Below are 24,123 nucleotides of genomic sequence, written 5' to 3'. Positions count from 1 at the left end.
TCACCCTCAAGACGACAGACAATGCACCGTAATATCGTGTTGCAGGAACAGGGCGAATTTCAAGCATCTTGCACAGTCTCTGGGCTCATTTGTCGTTGTACAACCGAACGCCCAACAAACAAGTCCCGGGATTTTGGGTACAAGGTGCCGCCAATCACCATAACTTTTGGCGTTACAACACCGAGGGCGCTCTCGTGGTAATTATCCAGGTCAAGAAGTGCTGAGTAACACAGTGACACTTGACGTGGGGAGCTAGGGCAACTGCCGTAAGAGGAATAGGGGCCTGCCGTGATACGAAAAGCAAGCTTTGTTTCATTGACGGGTCGTCTACAGATAATGGCTGGATCCGGTAGTAATACGAGAGAGTCTCAAGGCTAGCCGGGCCATCTTAAGACTACGGAGTGCCTAATTCACTACCTAGGTACCTAGGTAGGTACCTAGGTAGGTAGCTAACTTGGGTGGATAGCTGTTGTTTAATGCTGTCGTCCGGCACTGGCAAGACAGGCTCGGGCGTAGGTAACCAACAAGAGCCTACAGGGGTGGCAGCATTGCTTACAATTAACACTCAGCAGTGTCCAAATCCCTGATAATAAGGAGCTTGGGCATGAGGCTGAGGCATGTCGGGACAGGTGTCAGAGCAGAATCCAGCGGGGCAGCGGGGTTGGTTAAAAGCGAATCAACAAGTGGGCGGAAAGCAAATGAACAGATTGTCGCACTCCAAAATGCGAGCTGACAGATTGACAAATGAATACTGTGTATCAGCAGTGAGGGCCATGGCTAGCACATGGTAACTGACAATGGGCCCAGAGAGCCCAGGCCTGCAGGCCTGCCAGACTGCCAGACTGGGCGATCTTGGGGGATGTCTCAGCGCATCTCAGGGTCGCCCCAGTCTCGTCCTTGCCGGCCATTCCGGGTCCTCTCTATCAGAGACACGTGCTTGGTCAATTTGCCACTGCAAAACGAATTCCGCCCTTAGCCCTGGAGCCTGAATAGCGAAAGAGGGCCATGCGATGTACGACCTCTGCGGGCAGGCACTTGCAACAGTTAAACCAGATACCAAGTTTGTACCAAACGAAACAGGAGGGCAGCGGAATAGGGGGGGCATTGATGAATCCCGCTCATCAGGCCTGGGTGGCTTGGGTCTTGGTGCACGACATGCGGACAATACCCCTCTAACGGATGGGCGGCACACGGACGCGGCCTTCTTGTTAGGGGTGCGGATGGTCCCTGGCTACCTAGGTACTAAATTAGCGTTCGGTGCAGGGGTAGGACAAACCGACGCGGCAACTAGACTCAGACAGGAGGTGGTGCTGCACCAGAGCGCACGACCGACGTCTTAACTGGCCTCCGTCCATTCGCACTTCTTCGCAACCGCTTATTTTCGCTTCTCCTATCCGATTGACTGTTCTACGGAGGTCATATCGTCCCGCTGTCGAGTTCCAATCTTGCACCAGCGGAATCATTATCCTCGTCTCACCTGAGAGTGCCGAGTTGGCGCGCAGTGCAGGCGGAGAATGCTACGCCTGAGCCCGACCTGCGACCACTAAGTGCCGATCGAGCCACGATACTCGACCAGCAGACGACCAGTCTTCCTTGAACCTACCGACCATCGACTCTCATTTCCCTTCCGACACTCTCTCACAATCTTCAAGATGGCTGGCGGCGTGCGGATTTTGCGATACGCTCTGCCCACCTTCTTTGTACGTTTTCGCGGAGCCAACTCGCCATCTCATCTATACGCTCGGTTGTCCACGTGCGCCGACGTACAAGGCGCCCGGCAGCATCAGTCCGTACTAACACAGCGCCCAGATAATTATACTTCTCTATATTGCTCAGACCTCATATCGGGGCTCCATCACCTCCATCACGACCCCCGGCTTCTCCCATGGCAACACAGATGCCAGCAAACCAGATGGCGAAAAGACCCAGGCGCCCCAGGCCGGCGACAAGAAACAAGACCTGGGAACAAGCCCACTGGTCACCCAGCCCGGGTCGCCGCAATGGGAGGACCTGGTCAGCACTGCGCCTGGCCCGCGCATGAACGCGACGTTTGTGACTCTGGCTCGTAACTCGGACGTTTGGGAAATTGCACGCTCTATTCGACAGATCGAGGACCGGTTTAACCGTCGCTACAACTATGACTGGGTGTTTCTCAATGACAAGCCATTTGATTCAACCTTTAAGAAGGTGACCTCGTCTCTGGTCTCGGGGAAAACGCACTATGGCGAGATCGCCGAGGAACACTGGTCCTTCCCTCCTCATATCGACCAGGAGAGGGCTAAGCAGGTCCGCGAGGACATGAAGGAACGCAAGATCATCTACGGAGACTCCATAAGCTATCGTCACATGTGTCGGTTCGAGTCCGGCTTCTTCTTCCGCCAGCCACTCATGATGAATTACGATTACTACTGGCGCGTCGAGCCCAGTGTCGAGATCTTCTGCGACATCCACTACGACCCCTTCCGATTTATGGCGGAGAACGGCAAGAAGTACAGCTTCGTTCTCAGCCTGTACGAATATGTCGAGACTATCCCGACTCTCTGGGACAGCGTCAAGAAATTCATCAAGAACCACCCAGAGCACATTGCAAAGGATAACTCTATGGGCTTCCTCAGCGACGACAACGGCGAAAACTACAACCACTGCCATTTTGTACGTCCCCTCGAAACTTGTATTTGGAGCGTCTCACTAACAATGACCAGTGGTCCAACTTCGAGGTCGGCGACCTGAACTGGCTACGCTCAAAGGCGTACATCGACTTCTTCGAGTCTCTGGATCAGGACGGGGGCTTTTTCTACGAGCGCTGGGGCGATGCGCCTGTTCATTCCATCGCCGCCGGGCTCATGCTGCCGAAAGACCAGATCCACTTCTTCAACGACATCGCGTACTATCACGTCCCATTCACGCACTGCCCGACTGGCGAGAAACACCGACAAGATCTGAAGTGTCACTGCAACCCTAAAGACAACTTCGACTGGAAGGGTTACTCATGTGCGTTTATCCCCGGTCCATGTGTTTGTGATTTTGCTGATCTCGTCCTGCAGGCACATCGAGGTACTTCGACATCAACGGCTTAGACAAGCCAGAAGGATGGGAGAGCCAAACAGATTGAGAAGAAGAAGAAAACACCAGGCAACTAGCCATTTTATGAAATTCCACATCTTCTGGTTTTCAGGTTTTTCCCCCTCAAAAGGTAGGATGCGACCATAGCACTGGGGGAATCAAAGGATCTTGGAGGCGTCTAGTCAGGGCTTGGCAGGCTGGATCTGGGTAACGCGATTGATTTATCGCAAAGGGGATTACGTCTATAATTATGACGTCCATAGTTTCGACGTCCATTATAACCACGAATATCGATGCCTCCGTGCGAGACAGGTAGATTCGGAGCGCAAAAGAAGCTCCACCAGAAATATGAAGCACTCGAAAAGATCATGACCGCGCGTCCCGAACCCGGGCCTGCCGCCACCACACAAAAGGCTCCTATTTGTATATCATGTACACATTCTAGCGTACTACTGGACGTGGAACTCTAGTGCTTCGTGACTCCAAGAAGCAAATGCATTGGTCACTGGCGTTCGAATGAATCTCTCAGTTATGCAGCCTTGGTTTCATGACACGAACCTCCAGAATTCCATAGCTTACTTGGCATGAAGGCCATGCCCCCAGAGATTTCCCAGATAGAGAGATCTATGCAGTTCTACAGCTCGGATATATACTCCACCGTTTGCCAGCGGTGGCCAATTGTTCCCACCAACACCCCTTTCATCCAGCCTTAGCTGACACTGGCCTTCTTAGGCTTCTTGGTGCCGTACTTGCTCCGGGCGTTCGTCCTGTTCGTGACACCACCCAGGTCAAGCGCACCCCTCACCAACTTGTACCGCACACCGGGGCAATCCTGCGCCCTGCCGCCCCTGACCAGGACCACACTGTGCTGCTGGATGTTGTGGCCCTCTCCCGGAATGTAGGCCGTCACAGTCTTGCCAGACGTCAGGCGCACACGCGCCGTCTTTCGCTCTCCCGAGTTGGGCTTCTTGGGCCGCGTGATGCCGACCTTGATGCACACGCCCTTGCGCTGGGGATCGTGGCCGCTGGCCAGGGCAGGGGAGACGGCGTGACGGGCTCGGCGGGGTTTGCGGCAGCCCTGGATGAGTTTATTCAGCACGTAGATCGGCCAAGTAGCAGAGCCACGGGCTCTGGGGAAGTACGCACCCTGAGAACCTGGTTGAGCGTCGCGTTCTGTGCCGGTGTTGCTGAAAAGGATCGCACGGGTGTCGACGGTTTGAGGAAGGCAGATTTTGCCACGGGGCGAGCTGTGGGGAGAATCGCCTTCCTCATCGATGACATCAACAGATGCCTCAGCATTGGCATCGCCATGACTGCTGGTGGTGAAGGTGCGTGGCCTGGGGTTCGCCGTTGTCACGAATCGAGGCCCACTCGCGTCTGTTCAGCATTAGAGGTCCCGATGAGCCCAAAATCTTGGGACAGCCGGTGTGGTCCAAGCGTTCTGGGCATCGCTTAGTCACTTCCCTTCACATGCCACCCGCCTCTGAGAGAGAGCTATTCGCCATGGCCCTGGGCCTCTACCCCGGACCCCAATTTTTCTCCATGACGCACCAGGCCGAGCACCCCTGCGGCCGGGTGCAGGTGCGTTGGGGGAGGGGAGCAGGGGTGTTCTGGAGTGGGCATTGGAATGCGGGATGCGACCTGATGGTTATCCTCGGCTTGAGCCCGTTTACTCCATAGCTGCTCGCAAGTCGCCTACTCGGCTTGTTTTCCCTCAAACCCGCCCCTGACCTTTGAGACATCTTATACACCTCTCTTCCTCGTGATCTTGGTGACAATTAGGATTCCCTGGCTTTGCTCTCTCTCTGTTCTGCCACCTAGTCATATAGCATCATCACCTCTGCACACCATGTCTTCCTCTCTTGCGAGAGCACTGCGCCCGGCGGTCCGGGTAAGCCAGAGGGGACTGGGCGGTCTGCGCGCAACCCCCAGAGTAGCACGTCCTGTCCAAAGGCTTGCCAATGCACAGAGGTGAGTACCTGGTGTACGACCCTGACTGCAGGTGTGTGTGCTCACAAGCATCGCGTTGCAGTGCCCGTTCTTTGTCCAACACCCCGCGCCTGCTGTCCGACATGATGGAGATTCCTCCCACGCCCATAACACACTTGTCCGAGGTCGAAACCGCAATGCAGGAGTCAGTATCCAAGTTCGCCAACGACGTGATCCTGCCCAAGGTCCGAGACATGGATGAGGCCGAGAAGATGGACCCCGCCATAGTCGAGCAGCTCTTTGAGCAAGGTGTGATGGGCATTGAGATTCCAGAGGAGTACGGTGGCGCCGGGATGAATTTCACTGCCGGTATCCTCGCCATTGAGGAGCTGGCGCGTGTGGATCCCTCCGTCAGTGTGCTCGTCGACGTCCACAACACGCTGGTCAACACCGCCATCCTCAAGTGGGGAAGCAAGGACCTCCAGAAGCGGTTCCTGCCCAAGCTTGCCACCAACACGGTCGGGTCCTTTTGTCTGTCGGAGCCTGTTTCCGGGTCTGATGCTTTCGCGCTGGCCACCAAGGCCACCGAGACCCCGAACGGATACAAGATCTCGGGCTCCAAGATGTGGATCACCAACTCTATGGAGGCGAACTTCTTTATTGTCTTCGCCAACTTGGACCCCAGCAAGGGGTACAAGGGCATCACTGCGTTCATCGTCGAGAGGGAGATGAAGGGTTTCTCCATCGCCAAGAAGGAGAAGAAGCTCGGCATCAAGGCCAGCAGCACATGCGTCATCAACTTTGATGATGTCGAGGTCCCCAAGGAGAACCTCCTCGGAAAGGTGGGCGAGGGCTACAAGTATGCCATTGCCCTCCTGAACGAGGGCCGGATAGGTATTGCGGCACAGATGACCGGGCTCGCGCTGGGCGCATGGGAGAATGCTGCCCGGTATGTATGGAATGACAGGAAGCAGTTCGGCCAGCTGGTTGGCGAGTTCCAAGGCATGCAGCACCAGATTGCGCAGTCGTACACCGAGATTGCTGCTGCGCGGGCGCTAGTGTACAATGCCGCCCGGAAGAAGGAGGCTGGCGAGGAGTTTGTCAGGGATGCGGCCATGGCCAAGCTGTTCGCCTCCCAGGTGGCCGGTAGGGTCAGTGGGCTCGCGGTTGAGTGGATGGGAGGCATGGGCTTCGTGAGAGAGGGGCTTGCTGAGAAGTACTGGCGAGACAGCAAGATTGGTGCTATTTACGAGGGAACAAGCAACATCCAGTAAGTCTTCACTCGGTGAGACCAAAACACAAGTCGACCAATACTAACACCACTTCTAGGCTGAACACCATTGCAAAGCTGCTGCAGAAGGAATACACGGCATGAAGCGGCTTCCGGCCAATCAGCTTGAAGAGTCAGGACGCATTTTGGCAGGAGTTCATGTAGAATTTAGATGACAAGTAACTAGCAGCCAGCAATGTGCCATCTTTTGATTTTCCTCCAAGCATATCACCTCCCGGCCCCGAGTGGCTGCCATACCCCGGCCCCGTAATCCTCCGCAAGTTGCCTCGCAACGTCTGGTGAGTCTTGACGAAAGAGATCTGTCCTCTGGACCCAGTCCAGCTCCTCCTTCGTACTCTCACGTCCACGAACTGCATTCATGTACGGATATCTGCCAAACCGGTCGATTATTGGTTTATCTATAGAATTAGGAGTTAGCCATCAAAGAATCCAAGAAGTGGCTTCGTAGGAATATGGAAAGCATGCCACAAGGTGGCCACAGCCTGTGTAAAGATCTGCAGCCCGTAAAGTCTTCTTTTTTGAGGCTGCAGGTCAAGTATGTTTGTCCTTGAAAGAGTGGTCAATCTTGTATCTAGAAAATGCTTACGGATATCCATAAGCATCGTCCACCACCAAGACCACGTTTCCAAGGTCACAGTTTCGCCCTGTGGCGGTCCAGCGACAAGGCAACGTGGGAAGCCGTCAAGGTCCGAGAGGACCTCATCACGCCTCGCTCTCCACGGATCCCTCAACCCAGTCTTATCCTCAACGGCTTTGCGGGTCGTGTCCGTGAAGTCCAGGGCAATCTCTTGGTTCTCCATTGATTCGGAGTGGACGAACGGGGCGCCGAGCCAGAACCGGACACACGTCCAGTAGTCGAACGACACGCCCAGCTCGTTGCACCAGCGGTGCATCGAGTCCGGCCTCTGGTCGGCGGGCAAGGCCAGCCACGACCTCGCGAATCGCTGGCTCACCACGTCAAAGTAGCACGACCTCCACCTCCCGTCGACGCCGCTGCAGAGCGCTCGCGGAACCTGGTCCAGGAGAAGCTGCAGCCCCAGACACTGTCGGGGGAAGTCAGTGCCCGTCGGGGACGGCAGAAAGTTGGTCATCAAGTATTCAGGGCTGAGGTTGTCCAGGCCGGCTTTGCTGAGGGCGATGAGGGCAGGCCATGCAGTAGCTTCGACCTTTGGGCCAAAGTTGTACTCCAGGAATGTCTCCCGCCCGACATGCGAGAAATCAAGGGGCCCAGTCGGCGCGAAGGGGATACGCGCCTCAACGAGGAGGTTGAGCAAGGCGGGGGTGATGAGATGCTTGAGATCGTCCATTTGCGCATTTGTCTATGTTCAAATGTTGGGGAAGTGAAGCACTCCTCACGTTGCACGAAACACAGTCTAATTTCTGACATGGAGTTGCAAGAGACTTTGTTGGTTCCAAGGAGCCGGAGCACTTCAGTGCTGTCAGCCGTCTACCTAGATAGGAGCGAGGCGCTTAGATTGCACATGTGGTTTTATGGTAGTCTTCGTCTCAATGCCACATCCGAGTCTAACCTCAAAGGGCAGGTGGAAATCCATTGACAAAAACAAAAGAACTATGAGTATAGATACCCATGATACTTGGCCTGGAAGAATAGGTTGACAAGTTGTTAGCTGTAGCGGATGCAAACTCAACATCTAAAAGGTCTGCTGTATGGGGCACCAGAATCTCTCCAAGCGTACCTCCCTGCTGGTTGTCTGTGCTTGAAGAACAGACTATTGTCATTCCAAAATGATTTCCCTTACTTGCAGCTCAAATACCAAATACCAAACCCACAAACGACCAATTTCTGTACTACTACATGCTTCTATGCCGGCGAATATGTACTTAGGTATGCTTGTTTCTTGAGGTTTCAGCTAACTAACATTTGAAACTATGTTTTTGACACTTCAAGTCACATACGGACACTCACTACTGCCAAAATGTCCATCTCCAACAGCGTCTTGCAAGTCATGAGGATTTCAATTTCTCTCGTATCAGGCGGAATTAAAACCCTTTCAGTTTTTCGGTATTCTCGTCCTCAGGGCTCAGCCGGCGTCCTGCTGTGCTCTGGCTGTCCCGCGTATTGCACATAGAAGTTTCACTGAAGCTCCAACAGCAGCTATCATATCCGCCACCGGCTTTCGTATTCTCTCATCAATCGTGATCAGAATCTCTAGCATCGCGCAGAGTATTGCAGATATTGAGCAACACGAAGTTGGGAGGTTATCTTGCGGCGGCCTCTCTCAACATCGCTCTTGCGCGTTGTACCAAGAGAAGCCCCGAAGCCAAGTCTAATGTCCGAACAGAATGAAATCCGAACAGCCCACATAGGTCTGGTTGTCAATTGTGGACCAGAACCATTGCAGAGCACAGTCTCCTGCCACCCGGCAATCCGTGTCTGCCAAGTTGGTGGGCATCGTTACGGCAAAGTCTGTATTGTTCGGTGGTAGCGCAGGCAGGTCCCTGTTCCCGTAATCTTCAAATAGAATAAGAGGGGGTCCAATCATGCTATTCGTTGCAGTCTTCACAATTGATACATTGGCCGGTCCTCCGTGCAGGATATTCAGTTCAATCTTCATCGGGACAATCTGACCGGGTCGGAAGACGGAGAGCTTGTCCAGATTGTCGTCGAACTGGTGCCCACGGCAAAGTGTGAGAGGGCCTTCCAAGATATATTAGCATCAATGTTTTCTATGTATGCGGCATTGGCACTGACATCCAGCCGTGATATTTGGGGCAACGGTCTCAAGTGAGGCGGTAACATCCCCTCTGGCGATATCGAACGCGGTTTGTCCACAAAGTCGAGTCATAGATGGTCCTAGAACTCGGGATGGCGGATTCCTAATCACCCCATGTGCGGCAGCAGTCGCGCCAAGAAGTATCGTGATTAAGGTGAATATTCCCATTTCGTTAATAAAGAGCGACCACACACAAAGAGTGAATACAATCAAAGAACAAATGAAGCGAGCGTCCAACAAGAAGCGTCTGCGCGAACTCTGAACGAGTGAGTCCTGTCTTAAGGTACTGTGGACCAGAAGAGCACAGGAACGGGCCATGCGGAAAATAGGATTCCAGGCAGATCTTATGGGCAACACTGGCATAGTCCGGATATAGATATCCGTGGGAAAGCTTACATCGAACGACGAAATCCTTGTAAATAGCTTTTGATGAGACGAACCCCTTCGCATCAGAGTTATTATCAACCATGGGTAGATCCACGTGAGATGGATGTTCTGCTGTGTTGCTGAGCAGTTGCACCGGTAGAATGGGAATCCGAACCCCTATTCGGAGAAGTAATCTGCAAATGCCAAGTGCCCAGGAGCACTGTCTGAAACCTAGGACGACCTCGCGCATCATTGTGTATTCACTGGTAAGCTTTCTCTTGACAACATGTGGTGCTTCAGATGAAAGTCTAATTTGAGTGCCATTCGCGGGACGGCGCTCAGGTCCAATTACGGGCAAAACGACATGCTTCCCACCTGAAGCTCTATCAAATCCCAATGAAATAAGTACACATGCCACAGAACGGAGGTTTTGCGATCCGCTATGTAGAATCTTGTAACAGTTCCTTTTCACGTATGAGATACCGCCCGGGCGCGAGAACTTAAGTAGTAACATAGACTACCAGACTGGTTACGTAAACTTGGGTCTGCATAGAATGACATTTCTTATTAACTTGCAGCTTGAAAAAGGCGATGCATCTTGAAGGCATCCAGAAGTCCTGGAATGCTTGGCAGACTTCACTTGCAGGAAGACGTGGTTGGCGTGGGGGCAAGACTGCTCATAAAGCTCACATGCCGCAGTTCAAGTACAAGGTATTACCTACTCATACTAGACCTTCGTTCACTAGGGCTAACAATTGTTTTCTTGCTGCCTCTGGTTTTTTCACTTTCTAAGTAGCCCTGGCTGCCAGACTGCGACCGAAGTCACAGCCCTGAGCCTTGCAAGTGGTACAAGATACACAAACTCTAGAGAATCTCAGAATCTCGCTCTTCGGAGCAATGACGGACACTCTTGCCGCATGGGTCGCTTCGCCAAAGCTATATTGTGGGCTGTCTTCTCAAGGCGACCACCCACCACTACAAGTCGCCGAGTTAACCGTCACTGGCCGTTTGAGAATCGCCGATCTTGAGAAAGACCTCCTCAATGTTTTATGTGGTTGTTTCCAACCTTACGTCGACGGAGGGCTCCAACGTGACATGGAGATTCATCATGCGCAACTTCCGTACTGCCCAGAATAGCACCGTCGCGCAGCCTGCACACCTTCGACAGCTTTGGTCACACGAATACCTTCAGCTTTGCAATTTAACTGCATGGCTTGGCTCGCACCCAATGACACGAAGAATCTTCTGACCGATCTGTGATCCTGCTCAGGGTTATGTCATCCGATTATACATCGACACGAAAGTGGTGAGCACTGTCGACCGAGAACCTGAGCTGGCGCCTTTGGACATCGGTATCATCGGCATCTGGGTCCGCGACAGCAAACTTTATTTCGTCAGCTTGGACCAGGGCCTCTTCACCGGAGTACATCCTGCCAGTGGGGTGTCAGCTGTATCTTCGGTGCCCGGGTGGCCGTACATGCAGTTGTTGGGTGTTGGATGGTAAGGCTGAGGCCGAAAAGGTCCCGAGGTCTTTTGATGGGACCAGTTGACAGGATATTAGTGATGGACTGGCAACAATAGTCGGTCTATATGCCCACAGTCTCTCGAACTCACACATGAGCTGTAGCGCATGGCTGCCCAGGTGGTTGTAGATCGGCAGTGGCCGCACTACTGTGGAATCACATGTCATTGGAGCCGAGTGCGGATGCGGTCCAACGGCTCCAAGGAACCCAGAATGGCCGGAATATCCGGAGTATCCGGCCTCGACGTGACCTCTAGTCATCCAGGCCACTGTCAATGGACTCAGAGAACTTTGTTACGACCATGGCAGAGGGGTAGTGCCATGACCGCATTGTTTGTGAACCCCAAATAGCCAGGTCTAGAACATTGGGTAAAGCAGCCGATGAATGACACTTTAGTGTGGGATTGGCAGATCTAGAATCGGACCAATTCCCGGCAGTTTGGGTGGGCTGGTGAACGGTTGCTGGCTGGGACAAGGCGATGACGAACACTCGGACCTGTAGACACGAGAAGAGACGGGCCAGTCAGCCAGTCAAGGGTTAGGGCAAGCAAAGTCCTGGATGGGATCTGCCCCGTTGCACGGCAGGGCACGGGAGGGCAGGGCAAAAAGTCCTAGACTAATGAACCGACCAGGCGGCTGAAGACGGACAGTTTGACAGGCTGACTGGCCAGACAACGTCCGAGGTTGACCAGGCGATAGGCGCCCCTGGCCCCGGGGAAAAGCAAGCGACGGGAAGGAAGCTCCCGTACTGCGCAATTCATGCGGGCGTGCATGAGTGGTTGACTTCTCTCGTCTTGGCCGCCGAGGAGGGACACAAGGTGTGCCTGGTGTGTTGGCAGTGTCTGGATGACGACGACGAGGGCGATGCAAGACGCATCTCCTCCGTCCCGTCATTGGGTATCACGGCATTGAGGTATCAATCAAGGCTGGGCTGTCTTGTGTGGCATTTCTGGCATTTCTGGCACGGGTTGGGTCAAAGAAACTCGGCCCTTGTTGTCTTGCCACAACTGCCACAGCTGCCACGGCGGCGTCAATGTGTCGCGCACACAGGGCACACAGGCGCTCTGAATGGAACCGAGGGGAATCTCGCCGCCGTGGCTGCCCCCAGGAACGCGTCAACCGGGTGTGGTCGGGCAAAATGGTGGCCATCACATCCAGATATTGGTTGATGTTGCTGTGCAGGGGAGATCCCGCCCCTTCGCCCCTCCCCCCACCCAGCCCCCCAGCAGCGCCCACCTGGGCTGGGCAGTAATAAGCAACAAGCCGGATGCTGTGTGTCCTACGGCTGCGGTGGTGGTACGGAGTACCTGTGCCCCTCTGCTCACCTGTCACTCGTGGCCTGTCTCCTCCCTGTTTCCTCCCCTGCTTGCCGTAGCCCCTCCCCGAGAGGAGGAGCTTTCTCGCAGTAGCTTGCAGGATTGGCCGTCCTGCCTGTCAACTTGTCCTGTCAGGTCAGGACTGCGTAGTAGTAGTAGTCTCTCCAACCCCTACCCCATACCCCATCCAATATCACCTGCGTGCCTAGGTGCTTGGGTGACCGTACCGTTGATCGATTGAGCTGCTGGGTGCTGAGGCAGGCTGAGATGCGAAACAAAAACCCCGCCATTGAACCTCCAACACGGCGGCGGTCCATTCGCCCATTCACCCACCGTCTCTATCTCTCTATCTATCTGTCTCCCCGTGCGTGCCAGAAGCACTGACGACATTGCCCTTTCAACATTTCCCACGCACCGCAAACATACACAGCACACACTCTCACCACTCTGCCACCCCATCTCGCACTGGATCACACCCCCCTCCCCACCCAGATCCCAGATTGTCGGCTCCACATCCCTCGCCGAGTCTGAACAAGATCGCCCCTTCACGTGAGCTGATGCTACACTACTGCTAGCGGTCGGGCGAGCCTTGGAACCCAACCGAACCCGTGCGGCGGCAGTGGCAGAGCAGAGCCGGTGGCTGTGGGACAGGACACACACGGCCTGATAGAGCCGGCCAGAGAGGCAGGACAGACCAGCCCAGGGTAGGGGGTGGAGTCCTGGGCGGTTGCGTGGGGACTGCAACTGCATCTGCGCCCGCACTCGCTCCCAGTCGGGCACGACCAGTCTGGCTGTACTCCGTACTAGCCAAATCTTCACCAACCCGCGAGACCTCCCCGTGGACCACGACAACAACCTCCCTCTCTCCCTCGTGTCGCGTGGGGCGACACGATCAATCTGCCCGTCAACCTCTTGATCCCTCCACCCGCCCGATAAAGACCACCATCTCACCAACCCACCCAGCTCTCCCAGCCGGCGACGGGCCACCTCGCTCTCCGCTCTCTGCTCTCCGCTCTCCGTCCTCTGCTAGGCCACCACATCCCTTTCCACTCCCGATCTTGCTCTTCTCTGCACTGCGCGCCTGCTCGCGCAGCACAACACCGCCGCCATGGCCGACGAAGACAAGATAATGGAGGTCTACAAGAAGATCGAGCGTGAGAAGTCGCTGATCCAGGCCGCAAACCTCATGCGACAGCAGACAAACAACGACACTGTCCGCTCAAAGCTCGACACCCAGATGCGCGAGGGCAAGAGGAATCTCGAGTTCTTCGAGGAGAAGCTTAAGGAGCTTCAGCTGCGCCGGGGCATGCAGGGCATGGACTTGGGCCCCGGAAGCTCCAGCTCACGACCCCATGGCACGCGCGCCGACTCGGATGCCCCTCCCACCCCTCCGCCCAAGGATGCATCCGGTCATGCAACTTCTGGCGGCGAGACCCAGTTCAGTCAGATCGGCGGCCACAGCGACTTGATGCCTCCCCGTCATCCATTTGCACCACCCGGCCCCGGGTCTTCGGGCCCCAAACCTCGCCCCAACTTCACCAAGCTTGGTACGTTCCTCTTCTCTGGGCACAGGCCTGTCCCCGTCTCCTGTCAGCTGAGCTCCTGATGCTAATGCCGCGTGTTGGTCCTAGACCTGATCAAATATGACACGCCCTACCTTGGGCCCCGCATCCAGCTCATGCTATCTCAGATCCAGTTCAAACTGAATGTCGAGGAGCAGTACCTGAAGGGCGTCGAGAAGATGGTGCAGTTGTACCAGATGGAAGGCGACAAGAAGAGCCGAGCCGATGCCGCAGCCAGGAAAGTCGAGAGCAAGCAAAAGATAACCCTCCTCAAGCAGGCTCTGAAGCGGTATGAAGAGCTGCACATCGACACCGACAGCGCTGAAAACTCGGACGGTTCGTGGCTCGGTACTCCCAGATCTCTCCCTTGCTTTTCGCTAACATGCGCCGCCTCCAGATGACAGTATCAATATGCCAAACTTGCGGAAACCATTGTCCGGTCAGCTCACCATCAGGGTCGTTGCCGTGAAGGATGTAGACCACGCCCCAACCGGACGCTTCGCTCGAACCCCTGATACCTTTGTCGCCGTCAAGGTAGAGGACGCGGTCGTGGCACGAACGAGGGCTACCCGAAATGACCGATGGGAGGCCGAGTACCACAACATCGACGTGGACAAGGCAAACGAGATCGAATTGACGGTGTACGACAAGCCTGGGGAGCACGCCCTCCCCATCGGCTTGCTCTGGGTCAGGATTTCCGACATCGCGGAAGAGCTGCGTAGAAAGAGGATTGAGGCGGAGATCAACAACTCAGGATGGGTGTCGGCCGATAGGATGGCTAACTCCAAGCCTCCGTCGCAATTCCCAATGAATCCACAGCAACCGCAGCCTCAATTCGGCCCTCCTCCGACCTCACCTGGATATCAAAGTGCGCAGGCCACCTACCCGCCACCGCAAGCTCCGGCACAAGCGGTGAACCAGCCCATCGATGGGTGGTTCAACCTGGAGCCCACCGGCCAGATCCTGTTGAACTTCAACTTCATCAAGCAGACCAGCAACACACACAAGTTCGATGTCGGTCTTGGTCGAAAGGGTGCCGTCCGTCAGCGCAAGGAGGAGGTTCACGAGATGTACGGACACAAGTTTGTGTCGCGGCAGTTCTACAACATCATGCGTTGCGCCTTCTGCGCCGACTTCCTCAAGTACTCGGCGGGCATGCAGTGCGAGGACTGCAAGTACACTTGCCACACGAAATGTTACACTAATGTTGTAACCAAGTGCATCAGCAAATCGAACGCAGAGACCGACCCCGAGGAAGAGAAGATCAACCACAGGATTCCCCACAGATTCCAGGGCTTCTCGAATCTTACTGCCAACTGGTGCTGCCACTGTGGCTACCTACTGCCTTTTGGAAGGAAGAACTGCAGGAAATGTTCAGGCACGTGTTGTTCCCATCCTCTGTTCTGGTTCCGTACGCTAACACGGTCTTGCTGTAGAATGCGCTCTCACTGCTCACGCGCAATGTGTGCATTTGGTACCGGACTTCTGTGGCATGTCCATGACCACTGCAAACCAGATTCTTGAGGGCATGAGGTCCCAGAAGCAACGCCAATCTCAGAGGCCATCGATGAGCGAGAGGACACTGCGTTCCGGCACAACCAGCCCTGGGGCCTCGCAAGCTTCGACACTTTATGACCGCACGAGTGGGGGCTCGTTCAACGCAGTTTCTCCTGAGGCTGCAGAGGCTGCCAGGAGAACTTATGGCCAGCCCTCACCGGACCGGCCTGGAAACAGCCGTATGTCGAGCTCAACGGATGCCGCCGCTGCGGCAACAATGGCTATGAGCGGAGCAGTTGGGACCCAGTCCCCGCGGCCGCAGCAAGGCGGGCAGCAGGACTACATGGCTCGTCAGGATAGTTACGGGCAGCCCCAGTCAGGGCAGGAGGATCCGTATGCTTCTCAGCAGCATGGCAGTCCCACGCAGGGTCGCAGATACAACCCAGCCGATTACGCCAATGTCAACCAGTACGCTCAGCAGCCTCCCGTGCAGCAGCAGCGACCACCCGTCCAAGCCCAACCGCAGCAGCCTTATCAGCAGCCAATCGCTGCGCCCAAGCCCCAGCCGGAACCCATTGCGCCCTCGCCGACCTCCACAGCCTCCTCGGGCCCGCTCAAGAAGCCCCTCCCGTCGGCTACCGACCCTGGTACCGGTATGCGTATTGGGTTGGATCATTTCAACTTCCTTGCGGTTCTTGGAAAAGGTAACTTCGGAAAGGTCATGCTTGCGGAGACAAAGAGATCAAGGAAGCTTTACGCTATCAAGGTGCTCAAGAAGGAATTTATCATCGAAAATGACGAAGTCGAAAGCATTCGATCCGAAAAGCGGGTCTTCTTGATTGCTAACCGCGAACGACATCCGTTCTTGACCAACCTCCACGCCTGTTTCCAGACAGAGACAAGAGTTTACTTCGTGATGGAGTACATCAGCGGTGGTGATCTGATGCTCCATATCCAGCGCGGGCAGTTTGGAACCAAGCGTGCTCAGTAAGAAAACCCCTCCCAGATTGTCGTGAAACATGCTGACCATTTATCAGGTTCTATGCTGCTGAGGTCTGCTTGGCTCTCAAATATTTCCACGAAAACGGTGTTGTTTATCGAGACCTGAAGCTTGACAACATTCTCCTCACTCTTGACGGTCACATCAAGATTGCCGACTACGGTCTCTGCAAAGAAGACATGTGGTTCGGCTCCACGACGAGCACGTTCTGTGGCACGCCCGAGTTCATGGCACCCGAGGTTTGTATCGCTGCGGATCTCGTTATTGAAGCCGTACTGACCTTTGTAGATTCTTTTGGACAAGAAGTACGGACGCGCCGTGGACTGGTGGGCCTTTGGTGTTCTTATCTACCAGATGCTCCTGCAACAATCTCCTTTCCGTGGTGAAGACGAGGACGAAATCTACGACGCCATCTTGGCAGATGAGCCTCTCTACCCTATTCACATGCCTAGGGACTCGGTGTCGATCCTACAGAAGCTGCTCATCCGTGAGCCTGACCAGCGACTGGGAAGCGGGCCCACCGATGCGCAGGAGGTCATGAGCCAGCCTTTCTTCCGGAACATTAACTGGGACGACATCTACCACAAGCGCGTCGCGCCTCCTTTCCTGCCTCAAATCAAGAGCGCAACTGATACTAGCAACTTCGACTCCGAGTTCACGAGTGTTACTCCGGTTCTCACCCCAGTCCAATCAGGTACGCCCCTTTTCCTGTCCCTTTCCCTTCGCCTTGTGCACTGTCGTATCTGTCACTGTACTAAACGGATTATCAGTGTTGTCACAAGCCATGCAAGAAGAGTTCCGTGGCTTCTCCTACACCGCCGATTTTGAGTAGACGAGGAAGCATAATGACCAATGTAATTGGTACCCGTGTGCGAACGATCATGGTTGCAATTGACTTTGGCGGGGCCCTTGGTTGGCATGTAGCCGCGCTTGCCAGAATGTGCGGGCCACGAAAGGCTGGTTTTATATATTGAGGGCTAATAATACTTGGGCGAGGCCAAGCGCAGGGTGTTCTCATGCGCACGCAAGTGCTCAAAGGCCACGCCCCTCGACGCTGGAGCATACGACGCATCGGCAGCGCATGGGACTGGATGTTAGATACTGTAGAAATGATGGCCACGTATTTGACGATGAGTTCCTTGAGCGGGCGACGGCTAGACAGCCTACTTTAATAGAGAGAGCATGGAAACAAAGAGGAGATGCCCCAAACAGACTGGGTATCATTGCACCCAGCGCCTCGTGAACAACACTGGCCAGCTTGGAGGCGCCTTTTACACTTGGTCGCCCAGCCTGCCTTCTATTGGTATCGAACAGTGTCCCGATGCATGGCTTTGAATGTAGAGAGACGAGACCAGGCGTACACACAAGACCAGTCCTTGCATCAACCCCAGTGCTCGAATGCGCCAGCCCGTGTACATATCTACACGAGACAACAGTGGACGGCGAGTCACCCGTGTCTCTATACAATGATTTTACAGACCTTGTCCTTGCTCTTTTTCCCAACTGTTGGGTGCAGACTTCAGCGCTGGCGGGCCAACAGCGCGGCGACGCCGGCCACGGCCACGGCGCCCGTCACGGCACCCTCTAGAGCAATGAGGGAGACATCCCTCATGCGCAAGTCTATCATCCTGTCGCTATACAGGTCCTCGAGCGCGGGCCGCCACAGGCTGGGGTCCGACAGGAACTCCTTCCACGATAGCACCGGCGGGCTCGGCACGGTCGGGGTGTCGGCATCTGGCAGCGATGCCAGGGGCGCAGCCTCGACGCCGACGCCCTCGACGACGGCGGCGGCAGCAGCAGCAGCTGTTGCGGCGGCGTCGGCCTCCTCCCTCCTGGTCAGGGCGCCCCTGACCTCCTCGAGCTCCCGGCGGACGGCGTCGAGGGCGGCCTTCTCCTCGGCGGCGATGCCCTTCATGAGCCTCTTCCGCTTCCAGGGCTCGGCGACGAACTGCAGGACGATAAACAGCAGGATGTTGACGCCCATGAGCCCCCAGGTGCCCCAGGTGGACTGGCGGCGGATGCGGTCGCTCCAGATCTGCTCCTCGTGGTAGCGGCGCAGGATGCCGCTGTTGAGGGCCTGGCTGAGGCGGGCCTCGTCGGCCTCTGCGTCGGTGAGGGCGGTGGAGGCCTCGGCGACCTCGGCCTCGAGCTCGTGGTCCTGGCGGTACATGGTGGTGAAGCGCTCGAGGTCGGGCGGGGCCCAGGTGTCCTTGCGGGCCAGCAGGGTGGTGACCTCGCGCTGGGTGGAGGCGCGGCGGGCGTTGACGGCCTTGTAGTGCTGGCGCGCGCGCTTCAGGTCGGCCTGGGCGCGGGCCAGGTCGGCCTCGAGGGCGGCGTTGGAGGCCTTGATGGCCTCGATGGCGCTGTAGCCCGTCAGGTCGCTGAGGGTCTGCGAGGCGACCAGCACGCGGGACTGCAGGTTGTCCATGACGTGGGAGAACTGCTGGGAGGCGGCGGAGCGGCGGGAGTCGGCCTGCGAGGGGAGCTCGGGGCCTGGTCTCGAGGCGCCTGTCTGTGTGGCAGGGGACGAGCCTCCTGGCGGCGGTGTCTGGCTCGTGGAGTAGAGGCGCAGTCGGCTTTGCGGCCTACATGGTGTGTGCAGGGAGAGCAGCTGCCGTCGAGGGCTGCGGCTGGCGGTCAGGGCTCGGGTGGTGGAGGCGGATATCGAGGCGGATATCGACAGCGAGGCGGTCGAGGCTGGTGCTGATGGGCCAGTGAGCTGCTTGAGGAGGAAGGTGGTCGACCCGGGCCGCAACAAGGGCCGAGCAGCAGCTACATGGCCCGTCATTGCCAATTGGGGTGCAGGGCAGTCGCAGCGGGACGAGAGGCAGCGGGCTGTCAACTGTCAACCGTTTAATGACCGAGGGGCGGGTGTGGTCGGCCCCCTTTGGACGCCGCACTTTTTATTTCAATGCCACCTCGGGCCTAAGCCAGGAAGCTTGAACTCCCGCCCTGCCCGTCCCGGTAGTGGGGCCGATTCCACGTCAGTCAGAGCTCCCGCCGGCAGGGGTCGTCGGCTTGTTACCAGCCGCAATGCTACCTGCCTGGGTACTTGAGTAGGTACCTGGGTACTTACCTACCTGGGTACCTAGGTAGCTCTGCCACCACTGTCAGTGCTTTCACAACCATCCTCTGGCAAGTACACCGCAGTAACAGACTTGATCCATGTTGCATATAAAATATGGTCCTACGGCTCTCCCCTCCCTCTTCAAGCCCACATCCCCCGGCCTCATATTGTCGGCCAGCCGTCGACCCAGTCAATTACATTCCATCCCCATTGATAATCTCTGAGTGCATACCCGATCGATGTGTTGACTACGCAACTGATATGAGCCATCTCGGATCCCACGTCCGGGGGGCGTGCCAACTTACCAAATCTGTAGTACAGGATCGGCCCATACTCAGCGTCATTGTAGACACCCTGCCCACCAGGGCCGTAGACATCATCGTGTGAGGCAAGAACATCGTTGCCGCCGCCCTCCAGGCAGCTGTCTCCGTCCTCGTCGGTGTATGGTCCCCCGATATCACTGCTTCGGCACGCGCGAATCCGGTACTCTTCACCCTCGGCGGGTCGTACGATATCATAGTCGTTGGCCTGCCCCTGACTCCAGAACATATAGAAGTAATCCCCGTACTTGAAGGGGAAGCTAGCTTCGACTTCGTGGTTCCCATCTGGTTCGTAGATGATCTGGGTTGCATCTCCATTGGCAGCCGTCGCGTCCGAGTTGAACGTGACTAGGTGGATGTCACCCCAGTAAGACCCAAAGGAGAGATGATAAGTCCCATCGACCAGGACCATTGTAGGATCAATGGCGTTATATGAGTTGCCCGAGGTCGACTCCACGCCCGTCGACCCATGATCCTCCGAAGTGCCATCCTCCATAGTCGTGCTAGTTGCATATGCAATGACCGAGTCCTGGCTCCCAAGGGTTGAGACGCTGTAGTCTATATGGCACTGTCAGTCATGACATGAGACCATTTGAGTCATCACTTACACAGTATATATGTTCCATCTCTCTCGATAATCATCGGGGCCTTGAGTCCTCTGTCAGTAATGCAGACCCAGCTGCCACAAACAACACTAAACAATGAGACTGTAAAGCAACGTCAAGGTGCAACATCCGCAGGATATCCACCCACCCAAAGCGCCGTGACATTTGGCAGGTCTACAATAGTGCCTTGTGGCAGCACGTTGCCGACGGTTTTCCACGGGCCAGATAACGAGTTGGACTTCATGATATTGATGTACGTGTCCGTGTTGAAGCGGAAGTAGACCCCGTCTGAGGACCGCCGGATCAGCCCTGGATCGTGAGCGAAGCACTCTCCGAGGCAATGCTCTGGTTCGGCATAGCTTCTGACACCAACCTAATTTATGTCAGCACCTTGCGCAGCATAGATTGAGGTCCTGAGAGATCTCAGGATGCGGGAATATCATAAACTGACGATCAGTGCCCAGAAGCAGGAGAGGACTTTGATATCAGGCACCATCATTTCATCCTCGGGTGAAGAGCTCAGGGTGAAAAGAATTCAAGAGCCTGGCTCCTTTTCGCCGCTTGTCCGTTGCAGGCGGCCATGATTTATATACGCCGGTGGACTACTAGTGTGAAGAAGCGTGCAGTACTTCCGCATCATGGGGAAGCCGCTCGCGTGCCATGCCAGCTATCGGCACACTAAGTATCTCCCTGGATAGAGCTAGGTCTCCTGTATTAATAACGGCGACAGCGTTGGAATACAATCAAATTAAGAGAAAGAAAGTCGATTGTGGGGACTCAGGGGTCTGTTCACGACTACAGTGTGATTTCTATAAGTTCACACAAAGCTGGCCACTCGGTGTTGAGAAGGAGCTCTTGGAAAAATATTGCCATGCCTTTAGCCTGCAAAAGTTGCAGACGGACTTCCGGCGAGCCGTGTTTTCGTGGAGTATAAAGATGTTACTATATAGTAATAAGGCTCCTGTCCAGCAAGCATGGATTCCAAGGTTGGTCACTACGAATCATTGCTACACAGCCGCGCAAGTTTACGTATTCATTTTGTGGGCAGAAGGATGCAAGGGAACAGGAGTTTCTGGATACTTGCTCTCTCTGGATTGGAGGTACTCCCAGAGAGCCCGTTCGGATCTGATAAGCTGCGGCTGGGATCAAGCCAAGCATTCACTCCCCAACGTCTCGATCCCTTGATCTGCATCGGTCAGTGCCTTGAACCCGGAGGCCGACAACACCACGGACAGGTCTTAATTGAGCACTCGGCAGAATTTTGGTAGTACCTGTAGAGCTCGGGGCCTAGACCAGTCCAGCATCGTACATGTTCACATAGAGTCTTCAAAGGAGAAATGATCTACAACCTCAAGGCAGATGGCAATGATTATCTTACAGAAATCGGCAAAGCATGACCATGTTCAACTCGGATTCGCAACCTAGGGGCAGCACATCATTGACATACATGTATGAATCGGCCCATGCAAGACGCAGAAGTCGCCCAACCCACTCCTGGCCTGTGTGTCTACTACACTTGCAATTGACATTGACCCATGTGCTCTCTTTTTAGCTCGTTTGATGATAAAAGAACTTGAGCTTATTTGCATAACAGTATTGGGCTACCATGATTGATGATTCGCTCTCAACATTGAAAGAATCAAGGCCGTTCTTGCAGCACACAATCGGCGTGAATGCCAACAGCCCGCCTATGAGCTAGACAGTAGTTAGCTCATGACAAGTGGTGCACCGGCCCACGGTTTTCCAGGTCCTTTAGGAACGCCCCGACGTCCTAGCCTTTCGGACGTTTGGCGGAGAATGGTAGAGGGACGCGTTGAGCCGGTAACTTTCCGCAGCGAAAGGAACAATCATCATGCTGTCAAGCGCCACTTGGCGACTTGGCATATAGCAAAGATCTCGACTTTTGGCCCAGGCTTTTCGATAGCAAGTCCAGCATTGTGAGAAAGACTGGGATTACTTCATTCTCTTGGATCCTGCATTCTCGACAAATCAGAGGCGCATTAGAAGAGCTTTAGACTCGTGCCAGATGAGAGACTGGGCTCAGACACTCTCCCCAAATTTTACAATTTCCTGATAGGTTCTCGTCTGAAGAAAACCGGGATTTTCATTTTCCGTGTCTGAGGATGCAATACACTCCTTTTTGATAAAAGCGTGTGGTAGCCGTAGTACATTGTTTTCTAAGCTTTTTGATCTCTTCTATTGCAAACATCATTGATGGAGTTGAAGAATGCATTGTACTCTCCAAGCTACCTAGGTACCCTGCTACCAATCATGGTCAAGTCTAAGCGTGTAATCATATGCATAGATGAGGGGGCTAGTCAGAGGTTGTGATGATTCTGTTCGCATCCGGCCCGCTGAATGCTTCATGCCCTTCACAGATACAGGGTCCACAGCAGCATTCGTCTTCCCTGAATACTCCTCATAAGATTGTTCTCAAGGGGTTAATTGTTGATGTCTCAAGACAACAAAAGCTCCTCCTTTACAATCATGACACCGAATTCCAGACACGCAAGTGCCGCCTGTGGCATCCCGGCCGCTTCGAATTCAAGACATGCCTCCCACAAGAGATGGACAGCCGACCTCAAATAGAATCTTGCAGGGACATTCGATGTGCTGATTAGATAGCGATCAACTCGTTTGAACCATGACGGATAGAATTCCCAAGCGCCCACATCGCAAACGGGTCTTTCTAGTTTGTCGATGAGCCTCTGTGCCAGTAGCCCTTCGTTTGCCCACAACATCTGGGACATGGCAAGTCTGACGTTGACGATGGCCTCCTTTTTGTGTGTGTCCAGAAGCATGTCGAAATATATTTCTTTTTTGATTGAATGCAAAGCCGTTCGTGTAGAAATGTGCTAACAATTTGTGAGGATTCGGATCAAGTATTGATGCGGTCAAGCAAGTATTGTTTTTCTCGCACCACAGAATTGTTCTGGTAGAGCTATTCGGGCAGATTATTGTAGGCCCTTAAAGAATTTAGTAGTTGTTGCACATTTTATAGAAGTTGCCGGAATCAAGCTTACATACGGCGTCGCAACGTGTTCTGGCCTACAACATGCAAGACAACCTCCCGGAGAAGCCTTTATCACTTCTTACGTAGTCAGACATTCCCAAATCCGATGAAACAAGCCAAAAGGTCATTTGTAATTCATCTGCCGGCATCAATAATAATATTTGTGTCAGACAAAAGCCTCTCCGACTTCTTTGTTGCTTCAAGGGTTGGAAGATGACCTGTCGATAGCCATCCATGGATGCCACAGAATCACACGACATGGCTTGGCAAACGCATCATGTACAGACGGGGAGTCATGTCCATTAGTACAAATCACCGATTTATCATAATTCTGTCTATTGGTAGATCACATTTTTACAAGTCTTAGTTGCTTTTTACAAGCACTACTGGGAACGTGGAGGTAAGATGACGGCCTGATAACCTTTTGCACAACTGGTGTGATCCCTATAATCACAAGTAATTACTACAAAAAATTCAGTAATTAGTGGATTCAGTTGATTCCGCTTTTATTTTGGAGTTCTATCTAGTTTGTCACCTAATGCCGGCTTAGTTGCCCAGAATGCCCTTCCTTCCAAACTGCCCAGGTGGACCATTAAGTATAGACTGTGTCTGTCTTGCTTCGATTAAGATCGCGGTCGGCTGGCAATTCGATAGTAGTAAGAGACGGCCCCGATTCTAGGACAGACTTAAATCTGTTTTGCTCCCGAGCCTGACGGCGAGTGACGTTTCGTGTGGGGTGGCCATTCACGGCGCCGTCAGATCCCTCCTGCGAAGTCCGCTTATTACGATCTAAAAGCCCGAGCCTTGCGCTAGTACCCTTGTTTCTACCCCCCAAAA

General features: G+C 54.6%; 8 protein-coding genes across 8 annotated transcripts; 3 read left to right on the top strand and 5 right to left on the bottom strand.

The window, feature by feature from the left end:
- Positions 1-1,652: 1,652 nt before the first annotated feature.
- KVR01_003239 (uncharacterized protein) lies at positions 1,653-3,112 on the top strand (the record flags this gene model as incomplete). The annotated part of the gene is made up of 4 exons (XM_044783398.1): positions 1,653-1,700; positions 1,810-2,652; positions 2,703-2,991; positions 3,045-3,112. The coding sequence occupies 4 exons, from the start codon at positions 1,653-1,655 to the stop codon at positions 3,110-3,112; spliced, it is 1,248 nt and encodes a 415-aa protein (XP_044648254.1).
- A 660-nt stretch (positions 3,113-3,772) lies between these two features.
- KVR01_003014 (uncharacterized protein) lies at positions 3,773-4,374 on the bottom strand (the record flags this gene model as incomplete). The annotated part of the gene is made up of 2 exons (XM_044786792.1): positions 3,773-4,141; positions 4,210-4,374. 2 exons carry the CDS (start codon positions 4,372-4,374, stop codon positions 3,773-3,775), a joined length of 534 nt encoding a protein of 177 aa, XP_044648029.1.
- A 538-nt stretch (positions 4,375-4,912) lies between these two features.
- KVR01_003786 (uncharacterized protein) lies at positions 4,913-6,367 on the top strand (the record flags this gene model as incomplete). The annotated part of the gene is made up of 3 exons (XM_044790817.1): positions 4,913-5,034; positions 5,096-6,262; positions 6,322-6,367. The coding sequence occupies 3 exons, from the start codon at positions 4,913-4,915 to the stop codon at positions 6,365-6,367; spliced, it is 1,335 nt and encodes a 444-aa protein (XP_044648801.1).
- A 123-nt stretch (positions 6,368-6,490) lies between these two features.
- Positions 6,491-7,680, bottom strand: KVR01_002241 (uncharacterized protein; the record flags this gene model as incomplete). Its single annotated transcript, XM_044791776.1, has 2 exons — positions 6,870-7,680; positions 6,491-6,681 (listed from the first exon to the last, which is right to left on the bottom strand). Exons 1-2 carry the CDS (start codon positions 7,588-7,590, stop codon positions 6,491-6,493), a joined length of 912 nt encoding a protein of 303 aa, XP_044647256.1. The 5' UTR covers positions 7,591-7,680.
- Positions 7,681-8,571: 891 nt separating this feature from the next.
- KVR01_003023 (uncharacterized protein) lies at positions 8,572-9,186 on the bottom strand (the record flags this gene model as incomplete). Its single annotated transcript, XM_044792683.1, has 2 exons — positions 8,572-8,942; positions 8,997-9,186. 2 exons carry the CDS (start codon positions 9,184-9,186, stop codon positions 8,572-8,574), a joined length of 561 nt encoding a protein of 186 aa, XP_044648038.1.
- Positions 9,187-12,407: 3,221 nt separating this feature from the next.
- On the top strand, positions 12,408-19,199 carry KVR01_002411 (protein kinase C). The gene is made up of 7 exons (XM_044788371.1): positions 12,408-13,769; positions 13,854-14,120; positions 14,182-15,162; positions 15,221-16,268; positions 16,319-16,520; positions 16,570-16,975; positions 17,052-19,199. Exons 1-7 carry the CDS (start codon positions 13,331-13,333, stop codon positions 17,111-17,113), a joined length of 3,405 nt encoding a protein of 1,134 aa, XP_044647426.1. The 5' UTR covers positions 12,408-13,330; the 3' UTR covers positions 17,114-19,199.
- Positions 17,801-19,069, bottom strand: KVR01_003870 (uncharacterized protein; the record flags this gene model as incomplete). The annotated part of the gene is made up of 1 exon (XM_044783000.1): positions 17,801-19,069. The coding sequence occupies one exon, from the start codon at positions 19,067-19,069 to the stop codon at positions 17,801-17,803; it is 1,269 nt and encodes a 422-aa protein (XP_044648885.1).
- Positions 19,200-19,510: 311 nt separating the features above from the next.
- KVR01_003021 (uncharacterized protein) lies at positions 19,511-20,310 on the bottom strand (the record flags this gene model as incomplete). Its single annotated transcript, XM_044784974.1, has 3 exons — positions 19,511-19,596; positions 19,654-20,226; positions 20,277-20,310. The coding sequence occupies 3 exons, from the start codon at positions 20,308-20,310 to the stop codon at positions 19,511-19,513; spliced, it is 693 nt and encodes a 230-aa protein (XP_044648036.1).
- Positions 20,311-24,123: the final 3,813 nt, after the last annotated feature.

Source organism: Diaporthe batatas, assembly GCF_019321695.1.
Source record: "Diaporthe batatas strain CRI 302-4 chromosome Unknown Contig00003, whole genome shotgun sequence".
Classification (NCBI taxonomy): Eukaryota; Fungi; Ascomycota; class Sordariomycetes; order Diaporthales; family Diaporthaceae; genus Diaporthe; species Diaporthe batatas.
Note: the sequence above shows the minus strand (reverse complement) of the source record. Positions and strands in the feature narration are given on the sequence as shown.